A 19,083-nucleotide genomic window follows, 5' to 3' on the forward strand; every position below is an offset into this window, starting at 1 on the left:
TGTACAGTCGAGCACAAGCTGGTGACACACGTCGGTCAGAAAGCAAAGATTAGAGCTTATGCCGGCATTCAGTCGAAGCCCTCTTTCCGGCAGCAAAAACACTCTGGAAACCATTCGGTGACACGAAGTGTGTAAAATGTTTGTACATGTTAGCAGTTAAACTACTTCAGCTGCCAAGCCACCCGCCAGGCAAACGTGAGGCAGTGGATATATACTGAGCTCACAGTGTACTATGGGTCATATCAGAAAAAAGGCAGTCTGTATACATATACATATATGTATATAATATAGTTTTGACGCAACAGCTTAGCGACTCACCATACAAAGACATGCATACATGTCCCTGTTGTACACGCTGGTGGCAGGGACACCAAAGTACGAGGGGGGCGAACCTTGCAATGACATCACGCAACGCCGCGGAGCAGTTGGTGGTACAACAGCAGCAGCAGCCGCGGTTTCCCGGCCTGGTTGGTCTGAAGCCCGCATTGTCCACGACATTGATAAACTCAAATTCTCTCAATAAGATCGGATAAGACATTCTTCGGTAGAAATTCTATTCTCTCGCAGCACCCTTACTTCCATCCCTCCCCCTCAAAAGCCCACATAGCTCCTGTTGAAATGTATGGCACCTCTCTGTTCACTCAGGTTCACTAGACCATCTGAAAATGGAACAGAGCTTCACCAACCACAAGGCACCCCCAAACATGTGGTACCCCAAATGCAGGTGGAACAATCCGCGTGCGCTGCATATTAATGTACAGGTTAGGAAGGCACAAAAAGGATGAGCAACACTGATAGACGCACGCTTGAGAGTGTGGCTTGTCCTTTTTATGCTTTCCTAATCTGTATTGTTACAACGTAGTGCACACAAATTATTTCACTGGTGAAATCCCTAGGCCGAAACCAAGCTGTACCCCAACTGCAGGTAACCCAACTACAGGTACCCCAACTGCACGGAACTCCAGCTGCACAGTACCCCAACAGCATGGCACCCCAAACACGTGGTAGTTCAGCATAGCTGCAGTGGCGGTACTGGGAAGACAGTGCAACACATCACCCTTTGCCCTAACAATGTCATGTTAAGCTGACGTGCCATCACATTCATCAGGCTTCCATGCGTGGCCAATATCGTGTGCAGCTTGTAATGCTGGCCAGTGGCATTAATTCTAAGAAACAAATTAGGATGCGTCTGTTTGGCAGTAGGCAACACTGATGGCCAGTAGAAGACATCAAAATGTACGTTACGATTTAATGGAAAGGTGAACTTCAAAGTGCCGCAACAGGACATGACATCTCGGTGCTTTGGCACTCTACACTGTGCGCTACTGCTGCTGCTGTTGCCTGTTACATCTGTGAGGCCCTTTAGACAAGTGGGGCCGATTGAGCACAGCTCAAAGAATAGACCGAGCAGGAGCGACAAACACTTCACAGCGGACACCTGTGTAAGGCAGAGTAGTTAAAGCCAGCAATGGTGGATCAGTTCTTCCTCAATGACTTGTCTGGTGACCAAATGCAAAACTGGCAACTAGTGCAGTGCCGCAGTGTATAGTAATGAACGACACTCGTTCAATTAAACCAGCACAGTAAGCATCCCACAGAAATAGAAGCTTCTTGAAGAAATAGAAGAAGTTTTGTTGACCTTGTTGACCTTTCTTCGCTTATGCAACATAAGCAGGGGTCATGTTATTTACTCCATCTACTGTCTACACTCCTATAATAATGCGGTGACATAATTACATGACATAACATTATGAGGTGGCATAATATACAGTAATTAAATAAACCATAAATAGAACAAAACAAACAGAAGACCATATACTTTGGAAGAAATGTTTAGAACACATGCTTTATACACACAAATAAATAACAGGAAGCATTTTTCGCTCTCACATGAGCAAACTCATAAGTCTGTACGTGTGTCCAGAGGCAGAGGCTCAAATATCATGAAAGGTTTGGCAGCATTCAGTTTTTGGCACACAGCATTGTAAGTCATAAGGTGTAAAAAGAAAAGGTGGTTGACAGTGGCACTAATACACTCCTTGTGCTTGACCAGAATTCAACATTTTCAAGCTGGTTATGCATCTCAATGACCAGCCAACAACTCAATAAATAAAACTGTACTTAAAAAATTATAATTTCTGCAAGAGACCACACTCTCCAATAATCCAGATGGCACTCCATTAATGCACCCACTGCAAAGAAACTAGTATAAGTACAAAAACAAAGCTTAATAGTTCATGTGTTTTTTGAAATGACAACAGAAAACTATTCAAATGACAAAACAAAACAGTTTGTCAGAAATCCTCCGAGACAGCCTGCCAATGGCTTTTCCACCGTTCTGTTCAAGAAGACGTTGACTTCAATGAAATTTCCAGCTAGACTAGTTGGTTCACACCTTTCGATTTAGAGCCAAAAAACAAGACCCACATCCAGTAAGACGGCTGCTGACTACCAGCATTTTTCTTCAGTCAAGCGAGCACAAATCTGAAGCTAAAGCCACTGCCCCTTATGCAAAACTGATCTGTCAAACTAAAAGAAAAAACACATTAAAAAGGGAAGAGGTGCAACGAGAATAAATATTTAAAGCTCTGTCAATTGTCTCTTGACTATGACAATTTTTGTCTCATGACTATGACACTTTGGCCAGATATGGAGCAGGCAATTATATGACAAACATACAGCCTTTCCATAAAGAAGCAGGTGTTATAATAAACATATTGAAGCCAATCTTAGCATGGCATTGTCAACAGCCAAAGTGGAAAAAAGTATCAACTCTTAAAAGAAATGGTAGAAGGGTAAAAACCTTTGAAAAGAAAAACAAAGAACCAATGGAAACAATCAAGAGCAGTTCTTAGCAAAGTAGCGCAAAAGGTCGCAGAAAAAGCAGAGACAGATGCGGAGACAATAAGCAAACCAAAGCAAACTAAACAACTAGTAAAGGAAGGAAGTCAGCCTTACGCATGTTTGTCAGTTTATTGAAGACCTTTTCCTTAGTCTTTTTCGCTGCACTGCTATAAACAAGGGCTCACCTGACTGTGTAAGACGTGGAGGTAGACCGCACCAGCTTTCTTCTAATGTGCATTTTTCACTGTTTCTTCAAGCCCTAAGAGCGGACATTACATTAGCAGCATTTTTAAACTTGGCCTGGCTTTGTTTGCTTTTTTATTTCGCTGACCACATAACCTACTTTCCAAAAAGAAACTCTCTATAACTACAACCCTTACAAACAGCTTGCAAGGAGGCTACTATAAATCATTAAGACACCTTTTCTCAATCACTGCCCATATTGGCACCTTGGCTGAATGCAATACTGCAGAATCAGAAGCATTTCACGAAATGCAACGAAAACTCGATACAAATTCAGATTTCAAAATGACACCTTTTGCAGTTAGCACAAACGCTGGCTCAATGCCAATCATTCAATCCAGTGTCCTGCACTGGAACTGTGACTACCAATAACAACAGCCACCAAAAATGCGACAACAGATGCCATGATCTCCTGACATGCAACTTTAGAGCATCCTCATGATGTAACTACACTTATGATGTTTGTACCAGAGAGAACAAGTCTTCAAGAACTTCCTGCCCGCTTTCGAGCCATTCTGCTCATATCCTTTACAGACGCAAATCCTTTCCTGAAGCCTCTTCAAATTTTTTTTCATTCGTCCTTCTCAAAACGTCCACCACCGCAACTTGCTCTTGAATTCCAATCTCGCCCCCATCAGGAACGTTACCAGAAGAACCGTCATTCCTGTCAGTCGAGTCAAAGCAAAAGTGTCCAAGAAAGAAGCCACACCATGCTCAGAGGACACAGCACGGCTGTGTTGAACTCGTCGAAGCCGGCGCCGAGAACCGACGCCGTTGAGGTCTCACGGGGCGTGGCGTCGCTCGTTGAGCATTGGGGGGCGACGGCGATGCAACAGCGGCAGTGGTGGTGGCAGGTGCGGACTCCGTTGGCGGCGACGGCGATGACGTCACTGGTGGGACCTCCTCGGTTGCGGGGCTGTCGCTACCACCCGCACCGTCCTCTGCGGGAGCCTCCCCAGAGGTCAAAGGTCATCAGAAGGACATCTCGGGTCGTGGCGACGACGGCTCCCCTTCCGGGTGAAGTTCAGACTCTTGCGTGTTGATGTTCAGTATCGACACAACCTGAACATCGGGGAGGACGACACTGTCAGTCGTGTGGGGAAAGTGAGTCGTGTAGAAGTAAAGTGATTGCATGAAACACAAAACCTGAAACACTTCACAGTGCACCCGTTGAGAGACTGTACTCACGCGAGAATTCCCTACTTAGGGTTCAACTGGTTCTAGCTGGTACCAGCTAGAAATCTACTGGTACCAGTCAGACACCAGTTATAAATGAATGTGGCCATTGTGCCTTTGTAAACAGTACTAGTAGAAGGAAACCCAATCGTCTCTGTGCGATTTTACCAGGAACCAAATGGAGCCAAACTACACTATCTCTTTTTGCAGCTGTGACCAGCCTTATTGGCTTTTTCAGCATATGGTCTCATTTATGCCTCTGCTTGCCTGGTGTGAGCCGCAGTATTTCCAGCTGGGACCAACATTGCTCCCACTAAATGCATCAAGAGCGCTTACTAGGGCTAAGTGGAATAAATCACTTCAACTGGGACAATCACATGCACTTTAATAATCTCGAACTGGCTACTAAAGCCTAAAAAGTGAATTTTTGAAGAGACCTTTGCAGGTTAACGTGTTTGGCTATAGGCACCATTTGCTCTAAAACTGGCCGTACACTAACAAAAGCACCACTGATTATATTTGAACCACTAACACCAATTTGTAGCCCAAGATGAGCAAGGCTAGGTATACTGCAAGTGTACCAGCCATGCTTACAAGTACTTTGCAAAAAGATAAGTGTTAAATGTGTCGACAAACAGCTATGCTAGGACATACTGTACGGGACATCCGATGCAGTGAGACCTACAGGCTGCAAATTGGAAACTCTAACTGAACCCAGGGCCAGTTCCTCATAAGCCCCATTCTGACAAGACCAGTTCAATAGGAGCTGCTATCCATGGAGCCCAATCCGACTACAGCCAACTAGACTGCGACCCATATATAGTATATAGTGTTTAGTAACTTTCGAAGCCGGGATTTTTCTGGATTTTTTGCGGGGTTTGCTACATGGGAATTTTTTTCAAATACCTCATATTAGCCTTTTCTTTTTTTTTTGTTTTCGTTCCTCTTATTAACTTGTACCTGCCTTCTTAACTTGTTTACTTCTGTTTTCAGCCGTTTGTATTCTGTGTTGTATATCTGTTGTTTTCTTTGATGAATTCCCCCCTATGTAATGCCCGCATTGGGCCTTTAGGGTATTGAAATAAATAAAATAAAATAAAAATAGAGTGAAACCAGTTCAACTGGTGCCAATTACAACTGTGGCCCACTCAAATGAGAAGGGTACAAGCCAGTTCAACTGGGATTAGTTGGGATTACCTAATACCAACACAGTTCTATGTGCTCCATTTGGAACCTTTCAGCTGTAGAACAAGACGCCAAAAAGCGTTCTGAAAAGTAATTCCACTAAGAGAACTTCAACACACAATTTAATGATCACAGAATTGAATAAAACAGTACTGCTCCTTCCCCACCTCACTCAAGATTAGCCACTGCCGTTCTAACTCTGCAAGAAAATTTCACTCTTCCTCACCTGCTTGAACTTAGCTCGGATCTGCCGTTCTAACTCTGCAAGAAAATTTCACTCTTCCTCACCTGCTTGAACTTAGCTCGGATCTGCCGTTCTAACTTTGCAAGAAAATTTCACTCTTCCTCACCTGCTTGAACTTAGCTCGGATCTGCCGTTCTAACTCTGCAAGAAAATTTCACTCTTCCTCACCTGCTTGAACTTAGCTCGGATCTGCCGTTCTAACTCTGCAAGAAAATTTCACTCTTCCTCACCTGCTTGAACTTAGCTCGGATCTGCCGTTCTAACTCTGCAAGAAAATTTCGCTCTTCCTCACCTGCTTGAACTTAGCTCGGATCTGCCGTTCTAACTCTGCAAGAAAATTTCGCTCTTCCTCACCTGCTTGAACTTAGCTCGGATCTGCCGTTCTAACTCTGCAAGAAAATTTCACTCTTCCTCACCTGCTTGAACTTAGCTCGGATCTGCCGTTCTAACTCTGCAAGAAAATTTCACTCTTCCTCACCTGCTTGAACTTAGCTCGGATCTGCCGTTCTAACTCTGCAAGAAAATTTCACTCTTCCTCACCTGCTTGAACTTAGCTCGGATCTTGTGTAGCTTCTCAAACATGTCCTCATCTGCTATGTTGACCTGGGGAAAGTTCTTGGTCATCTCAAGAAGTGCCTTTAAGGCCACCATTTTTCTGAAAGCAGTGCAAAGACAAATTAGACGCGCTCAAGCCTGAACCAAGGTCACTTCTGTTTGAACGCTACAGGTCTGCTCGAAAGCAACCCCCCCCCCCCCCCCCCCCCCCCGGGGGGATGCTTATGAGCACACCGAGCGGCCGAAGAGGATGCACCACACACCTCTGCTTTGCAATCTCTTCACGTTCCAAAACTGTGATCCACGCATGAACGAACCCTTGATAAAACCCCAACTGAAACAATGCACAGGAATGCACAAGAGGTTAAGGGGGATGCAGTCTGACGGTTATCACTTGATAGAACAAAGACAGCACAGAAACGCTTACACTAACAAAGGTTTGGTTAAAAGCAAGTGCCTGAGTTCCAAGGGAAGTGTTTTTTTATTTGACACTGCAATGCCTTTTCATAAAAGCCTCAGTTTAATAATCAATTCAGCACAAGACGCCCAGGTAATAAAGTGGCTGTTCAGATGAACTGAATGCTCTTGAGACTTTACTCTTTTTTGCAAGAGGCCAAAGTTATGCTCCTCCTAGCCCACACTTCCAGGAAGAATAAGAAATGAATGCGTCATCTGGGTATAAGCAACCACTTAAGATCAGGTGCTAGAGGTGCACTTTTCAATTGTCTTAAGCGAAACTGTGGTCAACACAAAGGCACAGCGGTGTCGGTTTTGATGGCCATGCCAGAAGACACTTACTAAGACTTCTTACTCTTTGGCTATTCATGGTCACAATCATCATCATCAGCCTAACTACGTCTACTGCAGGACAAAGGCCTCTCCCATACACCTCCAATTAACCCTGTCTTCTGGCTGCTAGCAAAGCTTAAATTAACGAATGTGTGTTAAGATGACGTTTAAATGTCGTCTTAGTAAAATTTTTCATTAATTCAATCTATACTCCCTTGTCAAGCTTTAAGTAGCCAGCATTAAGTCACTAGGCTGGGAAAAGTGGAAGTTTGGGCTGGTTGGTAAGTCATGACTTGGAGAAGGCTTAGCACGAGAGAAATAAGGAGACGCTTCCTGTTTTTTAGCCCCCATTTTAGTTCAGTTTACCTTGATGTCTAGCCACCCCCTCAAATCAGTGGATAGCTAGGCATGCGCATCTGATTACTCAAGCGCATCATTTCGCTTCCAATTTCTTTCAGTTGCAAGTTAGTCCTTATCCTATGTCCCTCTCATGTATTTGTTTCTCTCCAGCTTAGCCCCCCTCCAAACTACAAGGTTGATAACCGAGAAAAAAAAAATAAGCAAAACATGTCCAACAAAATCCATTAAGAGACAAACCTCGGTGGCAATCTGTGCGCCTCTCTGCAATCCGAGCTGATAGCCGTCTCTCCATCCCACTTCTTCTCCGAGGCTGAAACCACGAGTAAAGCCCATCTGCCGATATCTGCGCCGAAAACAAGCGTGGTGAGCTACGGGCCTGCCAGTTAAAAAAAAGACTTCCGAAAATGAGCTGCGCCTGACTGACAAACCACAATAAATGTTCACTCTTCTCGACTGTGCATTAACTACCTGTATTCTACGAACACTTTACTTCCAAGTTGGACGAACATGTAAGAAATAAAGGAACAACACGGGCTCTATACTGCCTGTTTCATTGCTCTAATTCCTTTTCTAGCACATTCATTCAAGTTTGCAGTCAGTAACATATTGTGTGGTGCTTATGACAGAGAGAAAACTACATGGGCTTTCCATCTTGATACCTTCACAGAGCGACCAAAGCATTCCTTCCACTCCGAGACAAGAAATCAGAGACAGGAGTCAGTTCAGATGTGCAGTCAAATTAATTATACAACAAACTCTCATTAATTTGGACTCGCTTAATTTGAACTATCAGTTCCTCTGAATTGATGCTTTAGCCCCAGCAGCATCAAGTGAATCAAAAAGGCTCTCTTTAACTTGAACTCTCCTTAATTTGAACAAGCGTTCAGTTTCCTTCCCTTCGAGTTCACATTATCGAGAGCCGACGGTATAAAACACTACAAGCTTGAATGTTTTATCAGCATTAACCACTTGAAAAATACTCCGAAAACATGACACTGGTCAAAGAAAAACAAAAAAAAAAAGAACGTTACCAGATGTCTGCAGCAACTGCACAGACGATCGGCCCAATTTATCTGAGTTCAAGGCTGCTTTTTCTATGACTTCCGCAACTGTCTTTTAATCCAACGCCACGAAATCCTATGTAGTTATTTCCACATGACTGCTGCAGGCATGTACAGTCAGGCCGGAAAGAAACGCAAACCCCCATTTGCCGTGCTTTTCTACTGTGCAGTGAGATATTCCTTTACAGGTGGTTTATGAATATGCACTTCAAACATGAATCAGGCTAGTTGCACACTGCAGGTGAAAGTAGAGAGGCAAAAAAATTGTTTTGTTGACTTTGAGTTGTTCATGTTTCATTCCAGCCTGACTGCACATTGCATTGCATTCCCAGGGTCACATTGTAGTGTCAGTATAATTAACCTCCCTTGTTGCAGTACACAATATTAATCATTCTATTAGCAATGTGTCCCGCACAATTTTTTTCGCCTTAGGCATGACACCTCTAAAGGTAGTCTGCAAAGAACACAAAACTTACAGCACCTTATCATGCATCTACCCTGTTTGTCTTTATCTCTTTGCAAGGTCAATTAATCGCAGAAAACCAACATGCCCACTTAAGCACTTTAACTTCTTTCCATAGGCAAAGCAAAGACGCTGCCCCCTCGTAACCAGACAGCAAATCACGGCTTTAAAAGGACAGCCGGTCTTCCGACTTTACGAAGTGCCTACAAATGATAGCTTTGCAACAATAGCACTTTGTGTATTCACTTGTATGAGAGCAGTGATGCGACACTACTGACAGCTAAGAATGCCAAGTACTGTCTTGCATTGTCACACTTGCTTTTTCCAATTTCAAGCCCTTCCAAATTCAAATCAGATAAGACGAAAGACAGGGGAATGAGACAGGATATCAGGAAGATACCGGCTTCTCAGAGAAGCAACAGCAAAGAAATAAAAACCACTTCTCAGGTAAGATATATAGTGGTGTGCTTTGCAGTTACTCCCCTCCTATGTACTCGAATACGGTCTAAAAGAGCTAAGGTATGGTACAATACAACAATTCCCCAACCAATTCAAAGACATTATTGAACTTCCCACCCTTCTCCATTGTGCAATGTGTCGTTCGCGTGTGTGTGTACTGTACTCAACCAGACCATCACATGCGTGCGACCTGTATATATGTTACTATGTTAATATGTAAAGATTTATTGCCACTGTACCTCTCCCCCTGTCCTTTCTACTATCCCCTCACCTCTGTCATTTCACTTCTACACACTGCCTGCTATCCTTTATTTTTGCTGCCCCAGCTTAGGTGTTTCCAGCAGCGATAGCAGATGCCGGGGCAAGCAAAAATTTTTTTCCTTCCATTCATCATGTCATTGAAACCCCTTACTACAACTACCTTCTCCATTGGCTGAATTAACGCCCCACGTTCGCTCTCGGTTATAGGCTGAAGCCTAGGCCGCCACGGTGGCTCAGTGGTTATGGTGCTCGGCTGCTGAACCGAAAGACGCGGGTTCGATCCCGGCCGCGGCGGTTGAATTTCTTTGGAGGAGAAATTCTAGAGGCCCGTGTACTGTGCGATGTCAGTGCACGTTAAAGAACCCCAGGTGGTCGAAATTTCCGGAGCCCTCCACTACGGCGTCTCTCATAGCTTGAGTCGCTTTGGGACGTTAAACCCCATAAACCAAACCAAAACTGACAAGAACATTAAGGTGCTTTAAGCTCAGACGAACTCTTCTTTTTCTATTTATATCTGCTTTGCCCTAGACATCTTGAATATCGCTGCCGGCGCTCTTGCCACGTCTCCTAATTCTCCTTCTGATCAACCTTATCTTTTCCCACGAAGAATAATAAACACCCATTAAATTTTTATAATCTTCGGAGAGCTAAAAGTGTCCACAAGCCATGGTTTATAGAGTCCTTCGGACACCTGTGGTAAACCACACAGATCTCTATTTCTGAATTTTTATGTGCGACCAATATCGTTTGGTCGATCCCACAGCGCATAACTTCTTAGAACTGAACCGTCTAAAAGGGGCCGTCAAACCAAACCTAGGGCATAGCCTCACTACAGACAATGGCAAAGCGCAGGAAATAAAAAAAAAAATGGAATCAAATCAGGAAGGAAACAATGTATTATACCAACCCAGAGCCTTATGACACCATAACATACAGCCTTTATGATAATCTGCGTACATTTCTGAGAATAGCGCACTGACATAACGCACCAACAGCATGCACTAGTGTGTCTATCGCTTAACATTCATTTTACACACTTCAAATTGTTTTACTACATTACCTGCTCACATCTCCACTGCACTGCCCCTACGGTATGTAAAAATAAATTTATGGGATGTTGTGTGTGCCAGTGCAATGCAACGCAAGTTCAGATGTTGCAAGTCTACTTGAAACTGTGAAAGGCAGTTCATGCTTTCCAGGCACTTACATACGAAAAAGGGCAGTGTATTCTAATAATGCAGTGTGAGCCACAGAAAGGTAGGTAGGCATGGGTCACTGGCCTTGCCCACTAGCCAGACCCCTTAAGAACAGCACCCGGATGCTATATGGTGTTCTTTTGAACCATATAGCCGTATATCATATATATATATATATATATATATATATATAGGGAAGGGGAATGAGGGGCTCGTTATAAATATGACAGAAGCCAACAGCCACAGAGACCAAGGGGCACAGGGGATTTTTTATTTATTTATTTATTTATTTTGTGGTGTTGATCAATTTAGAATATTACTGAATATGTTATCGCTTAAAGCTAATTGATTAGAAAAGCAGAAGAAAAAACAACCACATGCCGCCGGTGGGATCTGAACCTACGACCTAGGTCGGAGGTCGTAGGTTCGGATCCCACCGGCGGCATGTGGTTGTTTTTTTCTTCTGCTTTTCTAATCAATTAGCTTTAAGCGATAACATATTCACTAATATTCTAAATTGATCAACACCACAAAATAAATAAATAAATAAATCCCCTGTTCCCCTTGGTTTCTGTGGCTGTTGGCTTTTGTCATATATATATATATATATATATGGTGCAGTACCTCACAGAGAAAAGGCACTGCAATAACCGGTACTGCCATACCTCAATAATCACAGTGAGATGTTGCTGTCTGAACATTCAACTCAATGTAGTGAAAATGGTGACATATGTTATGGGGGATAAGACCTCTAACAACATGGCCCGTACACTTTACAATCATGTTGAGCTCCTTCATCGTAAGTTTTTTGGCGCTTTGCCACATTTGAAATTAGACCATTTTTAGCAGGGTATTGAACTAATGGATCAAAATTTTGGTATGGGCTAGTCGGTGGCTCATCTTAAGGAAAGTAATATACAACGCAAAAAACAGGGGCAGCGGAGAAGACACAAACGACGGAGAAGACACAAACAACGGGACTGACACTGTCCTGTCGTTTGTGTCTTCTCTGCTGTCCCCGTTTTTTTGCGCTGCCTATACTTTCCCTATTGAACTTATGCGAAACACTGCTTGGGGGGATACCGGCTACACTTCAGGTGGGTTCTTTATGTCACACAGATTCTGACTTAAAAAGAATTACAGGAATCGATGCACAGGAACGGGAGTTATTCAGTGGAGAAATTTCAAAATACAAGCAAACAAAACACTGCCCTCAACTCGATTTTGGCGGGGCTTCCCACTCCTATTTCGCTCTCCCAATGACGGCACCTGGCGCAACCAATCAAAACAGCCAGCCAGAGCACGTCGCGGAAGTTTGTACTCCATGGTTGCCTGCTCCCTGTAACTCGTTCTAGCTGAGACTGGCAGCGTCGTTTCCATGCTAGAGCGCCCCTGGTGATGTATTTTTATTTTACTTGCTTTAGCAGGGCTTTTATCTAAGACAAACAAGTGGTTTTTGTTGATCTAATATAAAACGCAGACAGGTGCAAAATGTGTCTATTTATTCACGCAATTTGCAGTATATTTACTGTTTGTCTGATCATCAAGCTCGCGCCAGGTGATGTCATATCCGCTGCTAAAAACCCGCCACTGTGTGGCGACACCATCAGAGCCATGAAGTTGTTTTTGGGAGGACATTAAAATATTAAAAAACGGAATATACGCGGTATTAACGAAGCTAATAGCACCATTATAACTCACTGTATGCAATCAACAGGCAAAAAAGTTAATTAAGATTGTGTTTCTGGGTCCCTTTAAGACCATAATAGTTCAAATCACCAAACCAGGCATAATCTGCTTCGAAATGGTTCCTTCATTCACTGGCAGAAAGGCAGCTGCAACATGGTCATCAAATACGATGGCAGTATTAGTAGTCGAGTAAATGTAGTCTGAGTAGAAGTGTGGCCTAAGTGCTAGCTTATCATTACCACCACCAAATGGGTTCTGCTCACACAGCGCAAAGGCCTCTGATAACCCCATCTTGCTCAGACTGTGGCCACCCTATCCCCCAGTTTATATTTCATCAATGCAGTGAATTCTTTCCTGTTGGAAATAAGTTTCCCTTCCCAAAATGCCCCTTCTGTCCATTTAAATTAACCCCCAGATATCTGTCTAATGCCAAGTCTATTTCCACCTCCCAGACTTAATCCAAATGAACAACTCACGTACCTTCTTTCATTCTACGTCTCAGAGTTACACCTACAAATCATATTTTTACTGCATTAGTTGCTAATGCCACACTCCCACCCCCTGCCCGAGATCGCTGTCTACATCAAATGAAATCATCAGATAGAAAGGTCGCATGGTCACATGACTTCTTCATGGGGGCATGTCATGTAAGAGGGGTTTAATGGGTCACATGACTCGCTGACAGTGGGTCACAAACCCATAAGTCATGTGACCTATAAGTTATGTGGCACCATTAATAGTCCATAACCCATGGGTCATGAGTTCTGGCAAATTTTGTCGATCACCCATTGACACACTGCCACATAACCCATGCCCCATCAGTCATGTGACATATATGCAGCCCACTGTTGATAGACCACAATCCATGAGTCATGAGTTCTTGCCTACTATCACGCGACTCACTGAAAATGGGCCACATAACCTATACATGGCCCATTAGTAATGTGGCACATAAGTCATGTAGCCCAATGCTGATGGTCCGTAACCCAAGGGCCATGAGTTCTAGCCTACTGTCACATGACTAACTGCCAAGGGGCCCCATAACCAACAGATCATGTGACCTAAAAGTTAAGTGGCCCTCTGTTTATGGTCCATAACCCATGGGTCATGTGACCTATGGATTATGTGACCCACTGCCACATGCCCATATACCATGGGTCACCAGTTAAGTGGCCACTGTTACATGACTTACTGACAATGGGCCACATAACCTATGGGTCATGTTACTTAAGAGCTATTTGAGCCATAGTCAACAGCCCAATGACAATGCACGGGACATGATTTATGTGGCCCATAATCTATGGTTCATGTGCCCTATTAAATCCCTCGTACATGATTATGACCACAACAATCTCTTATGCACCATGGCCCCTAACAGCTGATGTTGGAATGTATGTCACGTTACGTGAATGCCGCTTAAACTTTTCCTCAGTCATCTGCTATGCTGCGCTCAGGCCCCTTCCAAAATTTTTCAATATTGTTTGCATTGTTTGCAGTGAAATATGGCAGCTACATGACCTTGCAAGCCATAAGTGCGCCTACCTTCATTTGCAGAAACTAATAAATTTAATAGGCCAAATCAATTCCGGCCAACAAACTGTGTATGACATGCCAAAAAGTTCACCACTCCTTGTGTATCCAAACACCTCTGCTATGCGTGTTCTAGCCAGGACTGGTCCAAATGCTAGAATACAGCACTGGCTGACCCACAGCCTCTACCCCGATCTCAATTCCACACTCAGTTTTCTACAATGGCTTCAACTACCATCTTCTGTACTGCTCTGTTCAAAGCTCAGATGTGCTCTGTTAGGAATTCGAGGCCAAAAAAAAGATTAAAAACTGGCCAATGGTTACTAAGCCCGTATAACACGACATTCAGTGGCAGCTGGCTACGGTGGTGAATGCGCCGTTTGCCGTGCAGCACAGTGGCGCCCTCTCCACTCAGAGGTGAGAACGGCGCAAGCATTAGTGCCCGCCGCTGGGATCAGAGGACGCCACAAAACCCATGGCGCAACGAATGGCCTGTCTCCTCTGCCCTTCATTTTTCCTCCATGTTACGCTAACGACGCCGCAGATCTGGGAAGCATGCCTTTAACAGCCGTCGCTGTAAAAAATAGCAGGGACAGCAGAACGATGACGCACAGGATGATTGGCTTCCCTTGCATACCTCTGATCAACAGGTGCCGGCCCTTCTTCTGAGTTGCTATGCCTAGGTTTGGGATAAGCCCTAGGCCTAATGTATTGATGAGGGAGGAAGGCGAAGGCAGGACAGAGAGTGAAGGGTTAGTGGAAGCGGGAAAGAAAAGGTGGGGTGCATACGGGAAGGCAGAGGTGGAAGGGAAAGAGAGAAAGAGGGACAAAAGAGAAAGATAGTGCTTGATGAGACTACAGGGCTACGGTGCGAGTAAAACAGCAAAAAAAGAAAAGTGAGTGAACAAGCCTTCAGCGTGCCCTCACAAAAGAAAAAGCATCTTGGCTGCAACAACACTGCAAAGCAAGGGTGCCCCAAAGAAAACGTTACATAATCTCAAAAATCACACTGCGGACAAATTACTAAAAAAAAAGAAAAAGAAGAGAGATGTCCCCATGTAACACCAGCACAAAAATGCATTGTCAAAAACAGTGGTGTCAAAAAGTCAAAAGCAATTAAGAAAGACTGAAACAGTGACAAAAAAGAACTGAGTGCACAAAAATGCAAAAGTACTGTCCAAGTTATTGTTGGAACAATGATGCCAGGCTCACAATACCCAGCGAATCATCATTTGCCAGGGAAAGCAAAAAGTCTCCCGACACTGACTGCCAGAGAAAAAAAGCCACAAAAGACAGTGCAGTTAGTTTTGAGGCAAAAGAAAAAGTGAGAAAGAAGCCATGCACAAGAAACAAAACTAAGGGATTAAAACTAAGAACACTGTAAATAGCCTCATAAGAATCCTGCTAAAAGAAAAACCTTAGGGCAGCCATGCGGAAAGCACAAATTCTACGCTCAAATGAGAGAGAACAACTCTTCACAGTAACAAGATGCCAGCAAACCGATGACCATGCCACAGTCTGAGCCTCAAAATGATAGACTTGAAAAACCATAGAGAAAAATACGGCTGCTGTTATATTCCAGGCAATGTATAACTATAGTCGGTTACAACTCAAGTCTGCAGTGAAGCTCCGCCCACATTCAGCCTGTAAGCACAGAATTCCTCCACAACAAAAAAGTAGTCCGTTGTTAACACTTCTCTTGTCACCTAAACAAGAAGCTAATCACAAGAAAAAAATGATAAGCTCTAGAATTTTGATAACTGGCTTGTTTAATAAAGTTAAACATTAAAAAGCTGATTACGTTTACTTTTGTGACTGGCTAGCGGAGTAATACAGCACGCCGGGGACCATGGCCCAGTGTTAGCAACTGCTGTTTTTTTTAAGCTGTATCCGACTATATAACTCAAAAGCAAAAGTTGACATGCTAGGCTACTTCAGGCAAGCTGACAGGGAGTCTTCAAAGAGTACTGAAAAAATTTTTGAGAGTTTGGTTCCTATCTTTTCTTCTTCTACTTCTAGAAACTGACCCAGCAATTTTCTTTTTTGGACGAAAGTTGTCTACTCAACTGAATGCCGTCATTATGAATAGTAAATAGATTCTAGGCGGTATTCATTACCCAGTGCTTTATCGATAGTAACAAGACGTACAAATAAAACAAAACCACACAGATATCCAGGCTCTTTGGGCTCTGATGTCAGTACTCCTTCGAGAGCCTCCCAAAAGCAAGGAACTAAAGCTGTGCAAAGTGCATTCAAAGAAAGAGTGCCCCCAGAGGCAAATAGCCACTGTGAAGACTACAATGAGAACAAGCAGTCAGGAGGACAAATGAGCAGGCAAAGCATTCTTATAGTAAAAACCAGAGTCAACGAACAGCTCTGCGCAGGCCTAAATATCTCCCAAGAACAGGTACAGAAAAAGACAGAGCAAAAAATTTGAGTGACAGAGATCCGGCGCACAGTTACCTGGCGTCAACGGGAGGGCCTTCTTCCGAATAGCTGTGTTTCGGTTTAGGGTGCCGACCCCTGAACCAACCGACGGTGATGAACAAAAAGAATCAGAGGTACAGCGAGACCCAAAAAAAGAAGAGGAAGGCTTTGACTAGCAGTTCATACAGTCGAATTCGGAAATGGTCCAAAGTGAATATAATCAGCCGAGTAATTATGAACTTTATAAAAACTGGGAGCCCACCAGTCCTCAAAATTCGTTGCAAAAGCATATGTCACTAGATGCATTTAGGAAAATCCCGAAGATGCAGTAGAAATCTAGCAGGGGAACAATTACACTAAACGCCAACATAAGTGTGGCAGCAAAGCTATTATATTCAGGTCAATGCTGGTTAATCTAGAAAGAAAACTGCACGCCTTTCTCAAGATATGGCTCATCAAGATCCTTGTTGGTCTGGGGATGAATTCTGGTCCCCATGGAGGATTCTGACAAGCATGACATATTAAAATAACTTCGCCTTTAAAATGTTGACCACTGCAGTAGTCGGGTATTCCTTTTGGATTCACAGATCAGAAAGAATTTTCCCAAAATGATTTGAGAAAACTGTGCAGGTTTGCTTTGTAGCTAGTATGCAGTCAGTCAATTTTAAATGCCTTTTAGTTAAAACCAAATAAAGTGAAAGGAAGCTTTAAAAGTATAAAATTTTATTCCAGCAGGTGCTTTAGTGCAGTTGTGGTACATGGACATGCCAAAGAAGCAAGCTTTCATGCATCCATGTTCAGTCCCTGCTCATACCAATAATTTCACACCAGCAAGTTTGAACTGCAGCTCCACCTATCATTATTTATAACACCGATGTCCCCATAGGTCAAACTAGGTGGCACCATCTAGTAAGAAAAGTAAAACATGAACTGCGGTAACCTTGTAGCAAAAGCATGCCTCTGATATTCTAGCTTCCAGCTTCTCAGTAGCTGAAGTGCTGAAACTGTCCATTCAAAGAATTACATCGTGCATCAGCATAACATTCCACCCTCCCCTTAGCACCCTTTTTTAAACGATTCAAGACCAAATAACACATTAACGGATAATAATTTTGCCTGCGTCCTGGTCTCTGAGTTATTTATATTTCCATTCAATATAAATCAACCTGCAAAAAGCTCCTATCAAATGCACGAACTTTGTAAGGAAAGGAACATAAGGCAGAGGGAAGAAAATTTTTTTTCCCGGCACAGTTGGAAGTAAGGTTAATAAATCGCCAAAGTAGCGAGAAAAAGCTGCCCCTAAATATAATATTTCCGAGCGCTACAGTTAGCATTCAAGGTAACAAACAACTGCCGCTATGACCGCAATCTAAACAAATGAAGTTGATGTGCCGCAACCATCCGATGGGCCCTGAACCTCCCTTAGACGTCCTGCAGACGTCCTGCAGACATCCTGAACCTCCACAGGACGTCTAAGGGAGCTTCAATGCCCACTGGGTGTAGAAAGCGCTCGCAGTACGTAGGCACCGTAAAACATGGTCTGGCAAAAAGAGAAAAAAAGGAAATACAGCTGCTGTACACCAGTACATGACTGCTGAAACGGTATTATGCCATGCAAAAAACTGCATGCGACGTTTAAAAAAAAAGCATGAAAAAAAAAAAGCACCGGATACGCGTTATTATTTAACGCCGAAGCGAACCCACCTCTGAAATTCCATTTTTCTTCTTGATGTGGAGTATTCGAGGTGTCTAGGAGTCGTAGCTGTTTTTTTTTTTTTTCTTAGCGCCAAAGTAGCCCGAAGTGCAAACAATGTTTCGGAACGAGTTCTTACGATTTCACAACAGTCCCACGCACATACCACGCGCAGACAGACACACACTCTCCGCACACCACACGTTACTACAGCGCAAGGAGTGGAAGGAACGCCTGGTGACAAAAACAAAACAGAGCAACAAAAACGATCGTATATGTATCGAAGGATGAGCAACTCGAGCCGTCAGATTAAAGCTGACAGGTATCCCGTTCACCTAGCGCATCTATCTGTTGACACAATCGATTACAGAAAACAAACCGATTCACATATTTGGTAGCTCCTATAAGAAAGGGAACTATTTGGTCCAAAGCAAGAGGCGCGTTCGCGTGAGAAAAGGTCACAGGGAAATAAATATTAAGCGTGAAATGTTTTTTCAGCCAACGCTAGCTAACCGTGGCGTGAAGTAGCATTAGTGCACAAGCTTTCTGATCGTTTCAGGCTAGGAGAAAACGTTATAAACGCGATTAAGTGTAAACATAAAGAACCCTATAACTGACTACCACGAGAATCTAAAGAAATTTTAAGAAGAGGAAATCAAAAAACGCACTTTTCTTCGGCCAACACTATGTCATCCAGCACATCGTTGAAATCCATCGCCATATTTTCAGTTTCGGGAGAGTGGTGGATATCGGCCGTGCCTTCAATAAAACAGCAGTTGCGAATCCTGATATTTTCTAAACTTTCCTTTTTTCGCGATACACTCGCTAATCAATGTCCATAAAATTTGGCAAATTTTTTTATTTTCGACGGAGTACAAATTACTTTTTAGAATAAATGAGAAGAACTG

General features: G+C 43.4%; 1 protein-coding gene across 7 annotated transcripts; it reads right to left on the reverse strand.

Moving 5' to 3' along the window:
- Positions 1–1,229: 1,229 nt before the first annotated feature.
- Positions 1,230–19,011, reverse strand: LOC149330699 (protein LTO1 homolog). 7 transcript variants are annotated; one of them, XM_089561368.1, is made up of 8 exons: positions 18,844–18,948; positions 18,187–18,409; positions 16,519–16,578; positions 14,693–14,758; positions 7,634–7,739; positions 6,511–6,581; positions 6,233–6,347; positions 1,230–4,149 (listed from the first exon to the last, which is right to left on the reverse strand). In XM_089561368.1, the coding sequence occupies exons 2-8, from the start codon at positions 18,198–18,200 to the stop codon at positions 4,060–4,062; spliced, it is 522 nt and encodes a 173-aa protein (XP_089417494.1). In that variant the 5' UTR covers positions 18,201–18,409; positions 18,844–18,948; the 3' UTR covers positions 1,230–4,059. The 7 variants fall into 7 exon arrangements, with proteins under 7 accessions (XP_089417494.1, XP_089417493.1, XP_089417497.1 ...); XM_089561367.1 differs by lacking the exon at positions 18,187–18,409 and having other exon boundaries at positions 18,844–19,011; XM_089561371.1 differs by lacking the exon at positions 16,519–16,578 and having other exon boundaries at positions 18,844–18,946.
- Between the last annotated feature and the right edge of the window lie 72 nt (positions 19,012–19,083).

The sequence above is a fragment of the Amblyomma mixtum genome, chromosome 9 (assembly GCF_055824585.1).
Source record: "Amblyomma mixtum isolate Tamu chromosome 9, ASM5582458v1, whole genome shotgun sequence".
NCBI classification, from domain to species: Eukaryota; Metazoa; Arthropoda; class Arachnida; order Ixodida; family Ixodidae; genus Amblyomma; species Amblyomma mixtum.